An 11,515-nucleotide genomic window follows, 5' to 3' on the forward strand; every position below is an offset into this window, starting at 1 on the left:
TTGGTGATTAAACCAATGTTCTCATTACATTTCACAAGAAACATATATATTTGAATCAATGGTTGTGCGGTGAGCGATGTTAACTGTCCAAATGAGTGCACAATAACAGGTTTTGAAGACTGGCTGCGTTACAAATGTGACCAGTTTGGAGTTTTCCACTAAGAGTTGTGAAAATGTACCACATACGAGTTTCTGTAAGACACATATTCAGGATTCTGTTTGAGACACTCACGTTGTGGGTTAATGGTCACTAGACTTGAAGCTGAATGTTATGGATTATTCTCACATCTGTGGATAGTGATTGACGCCAGACAGAAGGTTCAAGGACCGAGGACACACTGATTATTCACTGTTGTATTTTAGTGATGACATTCTGTGGAGACGTGTGATTCTGTAGCAGCTGACAAAGTCACTGACTTTTGTTTTGACTTCCTGCGAGCCTCTTGGTCTGGTGTTTACAGAACTTTTGGTCCTGTCTGATTAGGATAAAGGGCCTGTCTCCAAGAAGCCAGTTAGACATTTGATCTTCTTCTGTGCTGGGGTATCCCTGTTGCAAATTGTAATAAATTGGATAGATTTTTGATTGACTTCAGCAACAACTTATCTCCTTTTGTGAAATTCCTATTACAGTGCATTTGTGTGCTACAATTCATTTGCTTTGTTTCGTGTAATGCCAATCCCATACCTGTTTGGTAAATTCTGTTGTCTATAAAAATACCTGAAAATCAAAACCTAGTTACTGTCAGCTTGGACGTAGGCTCCAGACACTCCTCATACGCCTGTGCAATAGGTAAGATATTTATATTATTGAAAAATATTTCTCAGTTGAAACCTGTACTATTATTATGTTCACTTGGTGCAGCATTTGAATAATCTGGGTAGCGTATACGCCTATCTGTGTCAACATTCAGTAATGTTTAAAACCTTCATTTTCCCCCTGGCCATTTGGCCAAAGAAGAAGCAGACTGGCAACCAAATAAATGGTTTTAAGTTGTAAATAAATTAACATTATCTACACTAACTCTAAAATGCAGTATACCGGTACAGGATTTTGTTTTAGCATTTAGAAACACTCTAGTCTAATATACCTGTGGCATTATCGAGAAAAGGAATACTTTAAGGAAATGGGACACTTAAACAAGTTTGGCCTGTTTTAGTAGGCATATACAGTAATTGGGCATATTCATTAGGAAATTGTGTAGAAATAGCAACAACAAAAAAATGCAAAGTTTTTTCGACAGGGTCCCTTTTTAATGACACTTCACTTTATATGGGCAAGAGTGATAGACAATATACAAATGTATTAGATTGTTATATGACCTTTCACTGTGCCATTTAGGCTTTAAGTATTCTAACACATACATCATTGTAATTAAACCGGTCAATCCTGTTCTGACACACAGCCTGCAAAGTCTTCATTCATTGCTCCATTGTCAGATCCTAAATCAAGATCCTTGGCATGCAGAAATGATTTTGAGGTCTATAGTCTATAGATCGATAGTCGAAACATAGTTGAGTAAGATCTTCACCACCCTATCATAAGGAAGGTTTACTCTCATTGTGACTGAATGGTAAAATAAATGTAAACTGGCCAGTGCACCTGAGATTTGGTGCGAGATTTGGAGATTATTAAGAAGTTGGCTTTTGCATAGGGCATTCTGACCACCACTTTTGGTAAGGATTTTGATGAGATTTTTTTTTGTATAGGGTACCATGTAAAAAAATAAAATAAATGTTTAACAGGTAGACTTGACTTTTTCTCTCTCTCCTCTCTCTCTCTCTCTCTCTCTCTCTCTCTCTCTCTCTCTCTCTCTCTCAGAACTGGTGAACGCCATGTATCGGTGGTCTCTCTTTGCCTTGCTCTTTGTCACCTGCATGGAAGTGTCCATACAGAAGAAAACAAAGAAAGGCCCTCAAACTCTCTCAAGAGGTATGACTTAACATATCTCACCTCCATTGGACTTTACTACTAAAAACAGCCCCTCATCCGCCATTACATTAACACCAAATTAAAGTCTGGTCCAATCTGGTCATTTGTAGATCAGTTGGGTTCCATTCCCGTTACCAACCATACGTAAAATGTATGCACGCATGACAGTAAGTCGCGTTTAGATAAAAGCATCTGCTAAGTGGCGTATATATTTTATTATATTGATTTTTTATTTTGCCTCAGGATGGGGGGATGACATTACTTGGGTCCAGACCTATGAGGAAGCCCTGATGACAATGACAGAAAGGTAAGACAAGACAGAGATATTAGACAAAATACACAACAAGACATATCACATTGCAATTGTGTTTTTTGGTTAGTGGCGTACATTTGAAAATTAGAACAATCTTTCAAATGTCTGAGTGAAACATTTTATTATAGCTACACTATATATACAAAAGCATGTGGACAACCCTTCAAATGAGTGGACTCAGCTATTTCAGCCACACCCTTTGCTGACAGGTGTAAACAATTCATCAATCAAATGTATTTATAAAGCCCTTTTTACATCTGCCGATGTCACAAAGTGCTATACAGAAACCCAGCCTAAAACACCAAAGAGCAAGAAATGCAGATTTAGAAGCACGGTGGCTAGGAAAAACTCCCTAGAAAGGCAGGAACCTAGGAAGAAACCTAGAGAGGAACCAGGCTCTGAGGGGATGCCAGTCCTCTACTGGCTGTGCCGGGTGGAGATTATAACAGTACATGGTCAAGATGTTCAAATGTTCATAGATGACCAGCATGGTCAAATAATAATAATAACGGTGGTTGAAGAGGTCAGCACCTCAGGAGTAAATGTCAGTTGGTTTTTCATAGCTGATCATTCAGAGTTAGAGACAGCAGGTGCGGTAGAGAGAGAGAGTCGAAAGCAGCAGGTCCGGGACGAGGCAGCACGTCCGGTGAACAGGTCAGGGTTCCATAACCGCAGGCAGAACAATTGAAACTGGAGCTGCAGCATTACCAGGTGGACTGGGGACAGCAAGGAGTCATCAGGCCAGGTAGTCCTGAGGCATTAGCCTAGGGCTCAGGTCCTCCGAGAGAGAGAAAGAGAGAGAATTAGAGGGAGCATACTTAAATTCACACAGGACACAGGATAAGACAGGATAAATACTCCAGATATAACAGACTGACCCTAGCCCCCGGACACAAACTATTGTAGCATAATTACTGGCGGCTGAACCAGGAGGGGTCGGGAGACCCTGTGACCCTGTCCAACTATACCCCCGGACAGGGCCAACCAGGCAGGATATAACCCCACCCACTTTGCCAAAGCACAGCCCCCACACCAATAGAAAGATATCTTCAACCACCAACTTAATATCCCGAGACAAGGCTGAGTATAGCCCACGAAGATCTCCCCACAGCACGAACCCGAGGGGGGCGCCAACCCGAACAGGAAGATCAAGTCAGTGACTCAACCCACTCAAGTGACGCACCCTGGGGCGGCAGGTAGCCTAGTGGTTAGAGCGTTGGACTAGTAACCGAAAGGTTGCAAGGATCGAATCCCCGAGCTGATAAGGTACAAATCTGCCGTTCTGCCCCTGAACAAGGCAGTTAACCCACTGTTCCTAGGCCGTCATTGAAAATAAGAATTTGTTCTTAACTGACTTGCCTAGTTAAATAAAGGTACAATTAAAATAAATAAAAAACTCTTAAGGACTGCAGCCCCTGTAATACCCCATCGAACACCTTTTGAGAGAAATTGGAATGCCGACTGCAAGCCAGGCCTAATCACCCAACATCAGTTCCTGGCCTCACAAATGCTCTTGTGGCTGAATGGAAGGAAGTCCCCACAGCAAAGTTCCTTCATCTAGTGGAAAGCCTTTCTAGAAGTGTGGAGGCTGTTATAGCAGCAAAGGTGGGACCAGCTCCATATTAATGCCCATGATTTTGGAATGAGATCGACAAGCAGGTGTCCACATACTTTTGGTCATGTAGTGTATCTGCTTATGTCCCAGTCCTATCCTCACAGTGATTATGCCACTATGCCCCATTAATTCAATGACCCCAGAGAAACAAATCAAATTGAAACTGAAATCCTCATATTTACTCAGTGTCTGAATCCCAAATGGCACCCTGTTCCCTACAAAGTGCACTACGTTTGACCAGAGTCCTATCAAATGTAGTACACTGAATAGGGACTAGAATGCCATTTGGTACTGGCACAACCTATGTGCTCTCATATATCCTTAATGACACTCAGACCTTGGGTTTGCTATATTCCCAGAGACATTCTTTGCTTCTCTGTAAGCACATCCGCCCACCACCTATTCTGCAGTGGAATGTGTTCATCTTTTGACCGTGTCCTCGTGTTCCAACAGTAAGAAGCCCCTGATGGTCATTCATCACATGGAGGATTGTCCTCATAGTCAAGGTGATAACTGCTGTGCTTTTATACTCGCACATTCTTCATCTAACCCCAGTGGGCCCCCAAACCAAGGTCTTTTGTTGCCTTACAATTCATTCTGGTCTCTTTGTATCAACATTTAATTGTATTCTCGACATGATCATTTGTAAGGGCTTGAATGACAAAAGGAGTTGCAATGCATATACAGATTCCACTTTATGAGGATAAAGTGTCAAGGTTGAAGGTGGGGTTCTCACTAACTGTCCTTCTGTCACGGCTCTTTGACAGCTCTGAAGAAGGCGTTTGCTGCTGATAAAGCCGTACAGGAACTTGCCCAAGAGGATTTTGTCATGCTCAATTTGATAGTAATTATCTTTTTAATGCTTTTTCAACATGTTCTCATTGGAAGCAATGCAATTTTATGGTTATAACCATGTTCCAATCACAGGTAAGACATTGAACCATGCATTTCATTATTTCCTTACCTGTAGATACATGTTAGATATTACATGTTAAGGTGAGATGATAGATGTTGATTATTATAAATGTATTTTTATTTATTTATTTGACCTTTATTTAACCAGGTAGGCAAGTTGAGAACAAGTTCTCATTTACAATTGCGACCTGGCCAAGATAAAGCAAAGCAGTTCGACACATACAACGACACAGAGTTACACATGGAGTAAAACAAACATACAGTCAATAATACAGTATAAACAAGTCTATATACAATGTGAGCAAATGAGGTGAGAAGGGAGGTAAAGGCAAAAAAGGCCATGGTGGCAAAGTAAATACAATATAGCAAGTAAAACACTGGAATGGTAGTTTTGCAATGGAAGAATGTGCAAAGTAGAAATAAAAATAATGGGGTGCAAAGGAGCAAAATAAATAAATAAATAAAAATTAAATACAGTTGGGAAAGAGGTAGTTGTTTGGGCTAAATTATAGGTGGGCTATGTACAGGTGCAGTAATCTGTGAGCTGCTCTGACAGTTGGTGCTTAAAGCTAGTGAGGGAGATAAGTGTTTCCAGTTTCAGAGATTTTTGTAGTTCGTTCCAGTCATTGGCAGCAGAGAACTGGAAGGAGAGGCGGCCAAAGAAATAATTGTTTTTGGGGGTGACTAGAGAGATATGCCTGCTGGAGCATGTGCTACAGGTGGGAGATGCTATGGTGACCAGCGAGCTGAGATAAGGGGGGACTTTACCTAGCAGGGTCTTGTAGATGACATGGAGCCAGTGGGTTTGGCGACGAGTATGAAGCGAGGGCCAGCCAACGAGAGCGTACAGGTCGCAATGGTGGGTAGTATATGGGGCTTTGGTGACAAAACGGATTGCACTGTGATAGACTGCATCCAATTTGTTGAGTAGGGTATTGGAGGCTATTTTGTAAATGACATCGCCAAAGTCGAGGATTGGTAGGATGGTCAGTTTTACAAGGGTATGTTTGGCAGCATGAGTGAAGGATGCTTTGTTGCGAAATAGGAAGCCAATTCTAGATTTAACTTTGGATTGGAGATGTTTGATATGGGTCTGGAAGGAGAGTTTACAGTCTAACCAGACACCTAAGTATTTGTAGTTGTCCACGTATTCTAAGTCAGAGCCGTCCAGACGACACGAAAGAGAGGTTGAACAGGCTAGTAATAGGGGTGGCAACAATTTCGGCAGATAATTTTAGAAAGAAAGGGTCCAGATTGTCTAGCCCGGCTGATTTGTAGGGGTCCAGATTTTGCAGCTCTTTCAGAACATCAGCTGAATGGATTTGGGAGAAGGAGAAATGGGGAAGGCTTGGGCGAGTTGCTGTTGGGGGTGCAGTGCTGTTGACCGGGGTAGGAGTAGCCAGGTGGAAAGCATGGCCAGCCGTAGAAAAATGCAAAAGGTATAATGTACAGACAAAGGTATGGTAGTATGTGAATACAGTGGAGGTAAACCTAGGTATTGAATGATGAAGAGAGATTATATATTGTCTCTAGAAACATCATTGAAACCAGGAGATGTCATTGCATGTGTGGGTGGTGGAACTAATAGGTTGGATAAGGTATAGTGAGCAGGACTAGAGGCTCTACAGTGAAATAAGCCAATAAACACTAACCAGAACAGCAATGGACAAGACATATTGACATTAAGGAGAGGCATGCTTAGTCGAGTGATCAAAAGGGTCCAGTGAGTGGAGAGGTTGGTTGGGGGTCACGGCGATTTAGACAGCTAGCCAGGCCATCGGTAGCAAGCTAGCAGAGGATGGAGGTCTGTTGTTAGCCACCTCTTGCGTTCCGTCAGTAGATTAGTGGGGTTCCGTGTGGTAGAGGGGATTAATCCAAATCACACAACAACAACAAAAATAAAAACAATAGATATAGTTATAGAGGCCCAAGAAGAAAACATAATAATAATAAAAATAAATAAATTGTCCGATTGTCTATTCAGATAGCAGCCGGTAAGACAGCTAACGGTTAGCAGGCCGCAGATGGGCGTTCAGGTAACGTCGCGACGGAGGAGCCAGCCGGATCTCCTTCGGGTAGATAACGTCGGCAGTCCAGTTGTGAAGGCCCGGTGGGGCTCCGCGTAGGCAGTAAAACGGGTCCGGATAGGTGACTGCAGCACAGGAGTGATTGATGGAACTCAGGAGTGATTGACGGAGCTGGCTAGCTCCGGAATAATCGATGTTTGCTCCGGGAATCGACGAAGGCCGATAGTCACACGGATAGCAGCTAGCTAGCTGTGAGATCCGGGTATGAATGTCCAGAGAGCAGTCGAAATCCAGGGACATGGAGAGAAAAATTGGTCCGGTATGTTCCGTTCCGAGCCGCGCTGCGCCGTACAGAACTGGCGATAGATTTTCGAGCTAAAGGATAGCTGATGACCACAAACCGTGGTTAGCTGAATACTAACGATTTGCCAGTAAAGAAGCTAACTAGCTTCTGATTAGCTTCTGGATTAGCTTCTGGCTAGTTTCAGGCTAGCTTCTTGGAGTTTCTGGCTAGCTTCTTGGAGGATTACAGATTTGAGGTAAATAATACTTTTTTATAAATATAAATTGGTGAGGCGGGTTGCAGGAGAGTGTTTTGAAGATGAGTTGATGGAAAATAAAAATAAAATGTATATAAAAAAGTAGTAAATATATATATACAGGACACGACAAGACGAGGACAAAAGACATCTGAACTGCTATGCCACCTTGGAATTCCCATATGTTTTAATGTAATTTGTATATATTTTTCAGCATGAGACTAGAGACTCCAATCTGGCACCAGATGGCCACTACGTTCCAAGAATTATCTTTGTTGGTGGGTCTTTCTTCTACCATGTCATCTGAGGACATCTCTCAATTAGGAAATAAATCCCCATTCATTCTGAATCCCCAGTACATCCCTCTGTCTAATGCTTGCCGTGAGATGCTTGATGTGACTGTATTCAGTGCCTCGTATAACTTTACTTTTAATTAGTAGCCATTAGCCTAATAACAATCAGACAACATACATTTTTGATTAAGGGATCAATCTAATGTATGAGTCGCCATAGTGTTAGAAATGGAATAGTATGAATAAAGCATCACAGTCTAGTTATTCGTGCACCCATAATGATGTGTTCTGGTTGAAAGGAACATGTGGCTGCAGACATTCTCTAACACCCAACCCTGTCTGGAATGTATAACTTCTGCTTTGAAGCTTTGGCATAGTGCTCCTCCAAAATTGATAACCGTCTCTGCAACCCCCATCCCCTTACCCCCATCCCCCCTCTCTCTCACACACACACACACCTTTTTTCTACAGATCCATCCATGACTGTGCGTGCTGAGCTTGTTGGGAAGTACAGTAACCACATGTTCACCTACAAGCCGAGCGACATCCCGTACCGTGAGTGTACCGCTTCTTCTCTTCATCCCTAATGAGGTCCTATGAGATTCAGTTATCCTCCTGTTACGTGCTTAACACACACACCCACATCCCCCAACTTTTTTTTCTTCTTCCATGAACACAAACTGAACTTGCTTATTAATAGGTTCTACTCTTTCTTCCTCCACCTCATCCACTAACCATTTGGGACAGAGAGTTGGGAGATGCAACCACTAAATAATGAGAATGCTTCAAGGATAGTTCTTAGCTGGAGAAACGGTGGGCGGGTGAGGGGGTGGGTGAATACTATATGAAAGTTTTACTGGAAGAGTGTGTCGAAGTTTTCTGACAAAATTGCTGAAGAAGTAGGAAAGAGTGTGTTAAGGGCAAATCCAGGCGTCAGTTGCTCAAATTAAAATCTGAAAAGTGAAGGCATGATTATTATTAATAGTCAAGAAATTAAGCAAATTATTACTGTAATTGCTGCAAGTTTAAAATAATGAAATGTTTGGTCTATCTAGACTACTAACAGAATTTGTAAAGCAAGGTTAGGGTCGGGGCCATTTCAATTCAGTCAATTCTTGAATTGCATTCCCATTCTCTTCATGACTTGAAATGGAATTGAACCCTTCCCTGGTGAATGGATTTTTGCTCAAGCTTCTTGTCTATTGTGCCCCTTTCTCCACAGTGGCCGAGAACATGAAGAAAGCCAAGCGTCTACTGCACACTGAACTGTAACCTCACAGCCTTTTCAATAATGTACCCATAATCTACTGGGTTCCTCCCTGTTCCAGAGGGGTTCACTGAGTCTTGGACATTCTTATGTTTACACAGAATGTATGCAATAGATAAATCAATAAAGATGAATGACAGTGTGCACGGAATTTGTTGATCTTCATTGACTCCAAGTGCTAAAACAGGGGAAAAAATGTTTTTAACTAAGTTATATGGGCGTTCTCTGTGAGGGATGTTGACATGACTTTGCTATACATTTTTGCAGACTGTAAGAGGATACACAAATATTTGTACAAATATCAGACTTCTATCTGCTCAGTGCTTAATACATTTATAATGAAGGCATGTATACAAAAACAACACTGTAGACTATTCGGTGTATCTCAGTCCCCCTGCACATACCTAACAAACCCCATGTTTGCAGGGCTAACACCAAAGACACTCTTAAGTCAGGGTTTCTCAAAGTGGGGTCCATCTGTGGCCAGATCTTAAAATATGTATGGGAGAAACTCTCCAAATATAGGTGTGCCAAGCTTGTAGCGTAATACCCCAAAAGATTAGAGTCTGTAATCACTGCCAATGGTGCTTCAACAATGTACTGAGTGAAGGGTCTGAATACCTATGTAAATGTACTATTTCAGTTAAAAAAAATATACATTTAAAAACATTTCTAAAAACTAGTTTTTGCTTTGTCATTATGGGGTATGTTGTGCGTGGATGAGGAAAATGTTTTATTTAATCAATTTTAGAATAATGTAACAAAATGTGAAAAAAGTCAAGGGGTCTGAAAGAAACTCTTCTGAAACTCATCAGTCTATACTTGTTCTGAGAAACGAAGGCTATTCCATGTGAGAAATTGCCAAGAAACTGAAGATCTCATACAACGCTGTGTATTACTCCCTTCACAGAACAGCTCAAACTGGCTCTAACCAGAATAGAAAGAGGAGTCCAACTGAGCAAGAGGACAAGTACATTGGAGTGTCTAGTTTGAGAAACAGACGCCTCACAAGTCCTCAGCTGTCAGCGTCTTTAAATAGTACCCCCAAAATGCCAGTCTCAACGTCAACAGTGAAGAGGAGACTCCGGGATGCTGGCCTTCTAGGAAAAGTTGCAAAGAAAAAGCCATATCTCAGACTGGCCAATAAAAATAAAATATTAACACAAACAAAAGAACACATACACTGGACAGAGGGACTCTGTATAGAAGGCCAACATCCCAGAGTCGCCTCTTTACTGTTGACATTGAGATGGGTGTTTTGCGGGTACTATTTAATGAAGCTGCCAGTTGAGGACTTGAGGATTTCAGATCAATTTGATGTTATTTTAATGGACAAAAAATGTGCTTTTCTATCAAAAACAAGGACATTTCTAAGTGACCCCAAACCTTTGAACGGTAGTGTATACAGTACCAGTCAAAAGTTTGGACACACCTACTCATTCCCAGATTTTTCTTTATTTTGACTACTTTCTACATTGTAGAATAATAAAGATATCAAAACTATGAAATAACACAAAAGGCATCATGTAGTAACCAAAAAAGTGTTAAACAAATCCAAATGTATTTTCTATTTGAGATTATTCAAAGTAGCAACCCTTTGCCTTGATGACAGCTTTGCACACTTCATAGATTTGATGTCTTTACTATTATTCAACAATGTAGAAAAAAAATATAATAATAAAGACATTTTGACTGGTACTATATATACAGTGGGGCAAAAAAGTATTTAGTCAGCCACCAATTGTGCAAGTTCTCCCACTTAAAAAGATGAGAGAGGCCTGTAATTTTTATCATAGGTACACTTCAACTATGACAGACAAAATGAGATCCAGAAAATCACATTGTAGGATTTTTTATGAATTTATTTGCAAATTATGGTGGAAAATAAGTATTTGGTCAATAACAAAAGTTTATCTCAATACTTTGTTATATACCCTTTGAGGTTGAACAGGCTAGTAATAGGGGTTGCAACAATTTTGGCAGATAGTTTTAGAAAGAAAGGGTCCAGATTGTCTAGCCCGGCTGATTTATAGGGGTCCAGATTTTGCAGCTCTTTCAGAACATCAGCTGACTGGATTTGTGAGAAGGAGAAACGGGGAAGCCTTGGGCGAGTTGCTGTGGGGGGTGCAGTGCTGTTGACCAGGGTAGGGGTAGCCAGGTGGAAAGCATGGCCAGCCGTAGAAAAATGCTTATTGAAATTCTCAATTATAGTGGATTTATTGGTGGTGACAGAGTTTCCTATCCTCAGTGCAGTGGGCAGCTGGGAGGAGGTGTTCTTATTCTCCATGGACTTTACAGTGTCCCCGAACTTTTTTGAGTTTGTGTTGCAGGAAGCAAATTTCTGCTTGAAAAAGCTAGCCCTGGCTTTTCTAACTGCCTGTGTATATTGGTTTCTAACTTCCCTGAAAAGTTGCATATCACGGGGGCTGTTCGATGCTAATGCAGAACGCCATAGGATGTTTTTGTGTTGGTTAAGGGCAGTCAGGTCTGGAGAGAACCACGGGCTATATCTGTTCCTGGTTCTAAATTTCTTGAATGGGGCATGCTTATTTAAGATGGTGAGGAAGGCATTTAAAAAAAAAACAGGCATCCTCTACTGACGGGATGAGGTCAATA

General features: G+C 41.4%; 1 protein-coding gene across 1 annotated transcript; it reads left to right on the plus strand.

Annotated features, from left to right (window-relative positions):
• The first annotated feature begins 639 nt into the window (after positions 1-639).
• agr1 (anterior gradient 1) lies at positions 640-9,050 on the plus strand. Its single transcript, XM_024388769.2, has 8 exons — positions 640-790; positions 1,820-1,930; positions 2,174-2,237; positions 4,312-4,364; positions 4,626-4,702; positions 7,554-7,617; positions 8,104-8,187; positions 8,855-9,050. Exons 2-8 carry the CDS (start codon positions 1,834-1,836, stop codon positions 8,902-8,904), a joined length of 489 nt encoding a protein of 162 aa, XP_024244537.1. The 5' UTR covers positions 640-790; positions 1,820-1,833; the 3' UTR covers positions 8,905-9,050.
• Positions 9,051-11,515: the final 2,465 nt, after the last annotated feature.

This window comes from Oncorhynchus tshawytscha, linkage group LG26 (genome assembly GCF_018296145.1).
Source record: "Oncorhynchus tshawytscha isolate Ot180627B linkage group LG26, Otsh_v2.0, whole genome shotgun sequence".
Lineage (NCBI taxonomy): Eukaryota > Metazoa > Chordata > Actinopteri > Salmoniformes > Salmonidae > Oncorhynchus > Oncorhynchus tshawytscha.

What these genes read in the sequence shown, in the direction of transcription:
- agr1 (XM_024388769.2), top strand. Translation starts at nt 1,834, where the DNA reads ATGTATCGGTGGTCTCTCTTTGCCTTGCTCTTTGTCACCTGCATGGAA. An exon ending in GGATTGTCCTCATAGTCAAG is followed by an intron (nt 4,365 to 4,625) that starts GTGATAACTGCT and finishes GCTCTTTGACAG; the next exon opens with CTCTGAAGAAGGCGTTTGCT. An exon ending in GCCGAGCGACATCCCGTACC is followed by an intron (nt 8,188 to 8,854) that starts GTGAGTGTACCG and finishes CTTTCTCCACAG; the next exon opens with TGGCCGAGAACATGAAGAAA.